The 7,574-nt window shown below is 36.9% G+C and overlaps 1 protein-coding gene across 7 annotated transcripts in view; it reads right to left on the bottom strand.

The window, feature by feature from the left end:
* Window positions 1-1,092: 1,092 nt before the first annotated feature.
* otofa (otoferlin a) overlaps window positions 1,093-7,574 on the bottom strand; it is a 113,850-nt gene continuing 107,368 nt past the window's right edge. For 3 of the 7 annotated variants that reach the window (XM_067417609.1, XM_067417611.1, XM_067417613.1), the window contains 5 exons: window positions 6,788-7,029; window positions 6,450-6,628; window positions 6,222-6,322; window positions 3,774-3,975; window positions 2,545-2,684 (listed from right to left, as the gene is read on the bottom strand). In XM_067417609.1, coding sequence (XP_067273710.1) covers window positions 3,795-3,975; window positions 6,222-6,322; window positions 6,450-6,628; window positions 6,788-7,029 — 703 coding nt within the window. In that variant the 3' untranslated portion in view covers window positions 2,545-2,684; window positions 3,774-3,794. Of the gene's footprint in view, window positions 1,522-1,597; window positions 2,685-3,773; window positions 3,976-6,221; window positions 6,323-6,449; window positions 6,629-6,787; window positions 7,030-7,574 lie in introns of those variants that run through there. The other 4 variants (XM_067417608.1, XM_067417607.1, XM_067417610.1 and 1 more) reach the window with 2 other exon arrangements.

Genomic DNA, 7,574 nt, shown 5'->3' with positions numbered 1-7,574 from the left:
CTTAGCCAATAGGAGCTCGACGTGTAGTTCTGCGCCTCGGTGAGCTACGGTGGCTATGAGGTGGCAAACTAGTTTTATGAAATGAACAAAAGTAATGATGTATTGTAACAAAATTAATATACAATTAGAACGTTGCTGTTTTATTTTCCATTGCACCAGTTTAAATGTAAGCATACGTGTGGTATTTATAATGCCTACTTATCATAATCATGTAATAATAAAATATACAACCAGGACGCATGTTCAAAGAAATATTTTAATTTCAGCAATAATATTATAGAATGAACATAATAGGTAGGAAATTAGTTTTAAAAACATCCTAACACAAATCAGAGCATAAAAATATATACAAAGGTTGTTCATCAGCTAAGGTCACTTTTATTACCCCTGGGGTAGATTTATACATTTAAAACTATTAATACATTTGAACGTTTTTATTACATATTAGAACCCATGGCAAAAGAAGTAGTAAATATTCTGAAGTAAATAAACCAGTAGATTAGCAGTGAGTGCGCAGAATGCCCATTTTTGTATGACATTTCCAATTAAGCTGGTCTAAAATGAAGCTAATATAAAACATTTAGAAGGCTATAGCTATTTGTAATACACAGAATGTCAGCCATGAAATTAACCTTAACAAAGATCAACCATTTTATTCCATTAAAATATTTGAAATGTCATTTGCACCACTTTTACCATAGAATGTTATCAAACACAATGCAAGTTGAGATGTGGTCAAAATGTTCATGACTTTCAGAAATAAGACTAAGAAATGACAAGACTTCCGATATTGCATGCATAGACAATGTTAAACACTATAAGACAAATTCATTATATCAAACACCAACATTTAATAATATGGTAACATTTTACAACAAGGTATCAATTTATTAAAATTAGTGTATTACCAAACATGAACTAAATATGAGCAACACATTTGTTACTGCATTTGTTAATGTTAGTTCATTAATAAAATGAATCTGTTCATGTTAGTTCACAATTTACTAATGCCAACAAATGTAACTTTTAATTTGAATTATGCATTAGTAAATGTTGATATTAATACTATCTAAGATTACTAGCTGAGGTGCAGTTAATTATTATTTAATGTTAACTAATGTAGTTAACTAATGAAACCTTTTTATGAAGTGTTACCAATAATATGTAAAACAGACAGATGATCTCAAACTCACATTTGCCTTCAAAGAAAGAAACAACATTTATGCCATGCATTTGTAAATGAGTGCATTTAAATGCACATTTCAATGTGATGCTATTCATTTCAATAATCTGTTTTGTACATATCGTGCTCATGTTGCTGGTGATTGATCAAGTTATCCTGAGATGTTGAAGATCTTCTGGATGAAAGCTGAAGGCAGAGAATAGAACAGGAGGCCCAAAAAGATCAGCCCGGTTATGCTGAGCAGAGTCACCACTGTGGCCAACTTATACTGCCGCCAACCCATTATGCAGGTCACCCGTATGGGACTCAACAGCCATGACAGGCTAGTAGTTGGACGACTGCGTGAAAGAGAACAGGGTTTTAAACGATCACACACACATGCATGCATACCCACGCTATGGAAACAAGAAACATGTTCAGTGTTTTTATCTCAATGAGTTCATTTTATTGTCTTCATACTGACAAAAATAAATAAATCAATCCATATTGCACACTTTAAAATACACTCTTTTTATATAAACAAGCTAAAATCAGTGCAAATGAGTCCATGGTCAAATGCTAGTCATTAAATAGAGCAACAGTTAATAGCAAGCAAACAAATACATACCAAGTAACTGTACACAGCAAGCAAAACCAACAGTAGGAGGTATAAGAAAAGCATTCTATTGTGTTATTTAAATTTGAAACGTCAAATAAAACATCATTCCCCTACTAGTGCCGTGTGTTTCTCTGAAGGATAAACAACATTATATTACTGGAGTGCAGAATATTTGTGTCATGAACTGAAAGTGCAAACATCAAGGCAAAGTGTAATCAAATAACAGTGTATATATGAGGCCTGCAACCTTATAATAATATTTTTCTTCAGACTACGGCCACTGATGAACAAGTCATCTTACTTTAGACAAAGTTGCATGCTTATTGTGCTTTTAGCAGCGACACATACACGTCTAGACAGTAACAAAATCTAAGAATCTGAAGGAATGCATTCATATGAACATTTGAACAGATACCAGAAAAGCGAGTCCATTTTATTTCATTTCGTACCAAAAATAAACAGTGCTGCTTTCATTTTCCTCTTACTCTTAAAATGTACAAATAAAAAGCTAAATGAGAGAATTGATCTTTTCCAGGTTAGACATGCAAATCGATACCGAAAAAAGTCAAGATATTTGATACGTTATGCTTTGAGTGCAACTGTGAAGGATGGTAAACTCTTGAGATATCGTTTAAAAATAAAAGAAGTGCCGTAAATTGTACGCAAATATTAGAGGTCATGGGCAAATCAGAATCTTTCAAATGAACCTTTCTGACCCTTCTTTAGGCCCCAAGCAGCTTCTTGACCAGATAGCCTGGCATGCTGTAGAGAAACAGGCCCACCATGATCAGCAGCAGCAGAGCCAAGACGATCTTGATGATGAGCCACTTGTAGCGGTTGCATATCAGGTAACGGATGGCCTTCAGCGGGCTCAAAAACCACAGGAAGGTGGTGTCAGGCCGGCTGTGATTGGAAGTAGTGGAGATGGTGAAGGGGTTGCAGGTAAGAGGTGGTGAGTTGAAAGGTGAAATCATGGATGATGGAGGAAGAGAGGTAATACAAATGTTAGTGGTTAGTAAGATGATTGGTAACATGACTGAAAAGTTGTAAAATCCCTTAAAGGCATATTAACTATTTAAAGCGATAGTTCACTTAAAAATGAACATGAATAGTGCAGTAATTCTTATAAATGTACATATATACATATACACACATACATATATATTTCTCAGCAATAGCAAACCACAACGATCCAATCAATTCCCGATGGATAAAATTAAGTCCCGCCCTACATTTTTTTCTTGTTGGAAAAGCCTTTTTACTTGGCTATACATCACAATCGGAAAGAAAAACTATTGCAACTTCCATTTTATGCCGACTTTTTTGTGTATGACTTTTTTTGCTGAGCATATATAATGTTATTTTGTTCATACAATTAAAGTAAAGGGGGTCCAAACAGCACTTTGTGTTTCACAGAAAAAATGTAAATGTCACAGATTTGGAACGACAAGAGGGCGAGTAAATGATGGCACAATATTAATTTTTGGGTAAACTATTCCACAGAGCTGGTAAAAACATTCGCCTAGGTCTATTGTGTTTGTGTGTGTGTGTGTGTGTGTGTGTGTGTGTGTGTGTGTGTGTGTGTGTGTGTGTGTGTGTGTGTGTGTGTGTGTGTGTGTGTGTGTGTGTGTATTGCTGTAAATTTGCAGTGAATTGTGCTTAGAGCAGTAAACTGACACATTAGACAACAAAGGTAAGTTCAGAAAGCAAAGTAGCAAACAGTCAACTATAAATATCATAAATTCCACAATAAATAATGCAAGTCTTTGTCCAAACAGACAACCAGAGGCAAATGAAAAACCACAACGTTGGAAAATGGAAAATGTTTAAATCACCCACAATCCCTCAGGGTCATGTGGCAGGCCTTTAAAAATGGTATGAGTAACAAAAAGACAAAAATACACTGTGAATGGCGACAATGCAGTTTGAGCTCTAAGTTTGCTCAGAGAGAGACAGAAAGCAGAGAAAACAGAGGCAGTGAGAGTGGGCTACCAGTGATCTTCCCCTCTCTCCTCACGCCCCTAGGAGTTTCTTGACCAGGTATCCAGGAATAGAGTAGAGGAAGAGCCCAACGAGGAGGAGGAAGAGCATCAGGGCCAGAGCCTTCAGGATCAGCCAGCGGTAGTTGTGCCAAATGAAGTATCGTATGGACTTCAGTGGGTTCATGAACCACATTAGACTGGTGTCTGGACGACTTTTTCCAAAACAGGAATGGGGGTTGGAATGAAGGAAACGAGTGGGAAAGGGTAGGCGAGGGAAAGGGCAGTCACAGGAGGAAGGAAGGATGTGAAAGAGGAGAGTGGGAGTATTAGAAAGGGAAGTTAACAGTTTCAGAGGGGCATTCTTCACTGGAGAGAACTCTTCTGACTTTAGCCCACTTTATGTGTCAGTGTTTGACCATACCTGTAATTATCTACAGTATTTATAAGGGTTATATTCTATAGCTGTATCATTAGCACATCCTCATCAGTTAGACTTTATACCCAAAATACTCCATGTATGCTGTATACTATGGAAGCACGTTTCCATCTCAGAGTAATAAATAAATAAAATGGTAAACGTTTTGTAACTTTTATAATGTTACTGATTCCTATTTTAAAGCAGCACTAGGTAACTTTTTAACCTTCATAATATATTTTTTAAGACTCTTGTGATGATAAATCGACTTACAATAGGTTGAATGACACATCTGCCATAGCCTGATTGGGTCTGTATCATTTTTAATCGTAGTTTTAAACTTCGGGTTTCGGGTAGTAACCCGAGAACAAAAAGAACTACAAAATTCAACTGCTTTACGGCATAAAAGTCACTTCCACCAACACCCACACTTCCTTACATTCGGACGTGCGAGCCCAAATTTGTTCGTCGGATAATATAGTCATGTTCGAAGCAGCAGAGACAAATAAGAAAGAAAAGGTTTTGTTGGAGGAAAGCAATAAGAGGAAACGAAAAAGTGATGGGATTAAAGGAGGATCAACATGTGACCAGCGTTTGCTCGTCGGCGTGAGCTGAAGGAGGCGTGCCCGACCGACGCTGTCCTGCTTTTTACGGTGATTACCTACCACTCAAACATTGAACTAAAGTATCATATAGATTCTGTAAAACGGTAACAAATAGACTACTATAATGACGCTGGCTTGTAAACGTGAGCATCGTGATTATTTGCCGTTTGAAAAAAATAAAACCCATGAAATTATATTTATTTGACATGCTGAAACATGCCACTGACTGTACCTGGGATGAAGACATTTCACACGCGCCGCCAGAAGAACTCTGAACTCCTCTTGCAGTGTTCAGGGTAACTGTTAGCGCTGCACCAACCCGCGGCGCCACTTTTATGAAGTTATTTGGGCCGCACCACACCACTGTATATATTTTTACAACCCGGGCCGCACCCACGACCATTATATAGACATACGGAGTCCGCGGGTTATGAGACGACCCGCGCATCACTAGTTCAGGGCTATCAGGGTTGTCATGTCAACAAATGCACGCGCGATGGCATTCCCTGTTGTAGGATGACAGATCTTACGACAGTAGTTGAGGACATTATTTTTTCCAAACTGTAGGGGGACCCCGAGAGCAAAAGTAGCCAAGTGCTGCTTTAAATACATGCAGTTCTTTGAAACATTTTATTCATCAAAGAATCCAGATTCCACAAATATTTCAAGTAGCACAACTATTTTAACATTGATAATAATAAGAAATGAGCACCAAATCAGCATATTAGAATGATTTCTGAAGGATCACGTGACACTGATGTAATGGCCTGCGTTTCCATCACTTGAATAAATTGCATTTTAGAATACATTAAAACGGTAACACTTTACTTCAGGGTTCAATTCTCGCTATTAACTAGTTGCTCATTAGCATGCATATTACTAAGATATTGGCTGTTTATTAGTACTTATAAAGCACATATTAATGCCTTATTCTGCATGACCTTATTCTACATCCCTTAATCCTACCTAATGCCTAAACTTAAACACTACAACAACAACAAAAACATTAATAACTATTAATAAGAAGTAAATTAGCAGTCTATTAAGGAAAAAGTCATAGTTTAGTGAATACCGGTATGTGTTCCCCATGCTAAAGTTTTACCATTAAAAAAGAAAACATTTAAAAATCATACTGACTCCAAATGGTAGTGTAAAAAAAATCCTCATAACTACAAATGTATTTGTTCTACCAGCTATTTTATACCTTTATATTTCACAGTGTGTGTAACTTTATTTGAAACTTTACCTCACAAATCTTTTATTTTTTACACTTGATGCGGAAACATACGTTCATAGTCTACTCTAGAGTATACAGATATAATATATTGCATATTTATTCATAATCTGACACTGCATTGTTTCTCAGATATGCTAGGCACCATGTGACTGGAAGTAATTGTGTGCACATGAGCTGCTTTATGTCTGCTTAATGTCTTACTTTGGTTTCTCAAGTGGCTCAGGTTCGTTCCGCCCAAGGCCGACTGGACTTTTCTCTGCCTCCTCAGCTGTCATTAGATGGAGCTCTGCCTCCACTTTTCCCTGCAAGCATGACATGGTTGGAATGTTAACGAGGTAACCTTATGCAATCATTTCAATACACCACATGCAGGCTAATTATCAAGAAGTAGTAAAATAAGATTTAGATAATTGCTTTGCATTAACTCACCGTGAGCTCAAATTCATCATTCTCATCTCGGGCCACAAATGGCCACCAGCCCTTCACTCTCTTCTGTTTAAAGATGGAAATGGTTGGCAGCTCATGTTCTTTGAGAACCATGTTGAGAGAGCACAGCTTGGCTGTTTTTGCCCCACGGGGAAACTTATTTAAGTCCAACTCAATCGCCCCTGTGGAAATAATCACAGGCAGCATGAAAAACACATTAACTTTTAATTGAGCTCATTATTAATGACAATAATCAAATTATTCTTGAAACCCCAAATTACTTTGCTGTACATGCACATAAGTCATGAATATCTAACAATATTTGTATTTTGTGATCATACCCAGGAAGTCATCTGCAGAGAAGTGATCAGCATCCCACACTTGAAGGGTGAGTCGAGCAGGAATCTTGTACTCTGTCTCATCCCAGGAAAACATGGACTCCTTCTTGGAGATGACTATCTTCTCCTCAGCCATGAGATAGTCAAAGGGGAAGACAAAGCGCCAGTTGAAGTTTCCCTCCCCAGTTAGAGAGTGATAATGCACGTCTGTGTCCTGTTTATCCTCCTGCTGTCCTTTCAGCCAGCTGAGCAGGGAGGCGATTTTCAAATGTTAGAAGTTGCACGATAATACATTAATATTTATACAAGCATGGTATACATACAGTCATCAATGACTTCTTGTATGTCACATGACAAAACATGCACATATGTTCTGAACAAAGAGGAGACCATTAAAAGTGCAGTGAAATATATAGATAAAAATACTGAATAGACAACATGCAATATTCATAGCATTTAAACATATCAAGTTGATGCTCAATACTGCACCAGGAAACTGAACAAAATAAAAATTCTACCCCGTGGTCATTGCAGTAAGATGTTATTAAACATTGTAATGAAGTCTGAATTATTATACTGTATATATTTGAGGTCACACTTTACATTAGGGTCCAATTCTCACTATTAATTAACTATTAACTATGACTTTTGCCTCAAACTCCTAATTGCGGTATATTATTAGTAGCATTAAGGGATGTAGAATATGATCATGCAGAATAAGGCATTAATATGTGTTTAAGTAACAAGTACTAATTAACAGCCAATATCCTACACTGTAAAAAATTATTTA

The sequence above is a fragment of the Pseudorasbora parva genome, chromosome 15 (genome assembly GCF_024679245.1).
Source record: "Pseudorasbora parva isolate DD20220531a chromosome 15, ASM2467924v1, whole genome shotgun sequence".
NCBI lineage: Eukaryota > Metazoa > Chordata > Actinopteri > Cypriniformes > Gobionidae > Pseudorasbora > Pseudorasbora parva.
Note: the sequence above shows the minus strand (reverse complement) of the source record. Positions and strands in the feature narration are given on the sequence as shown.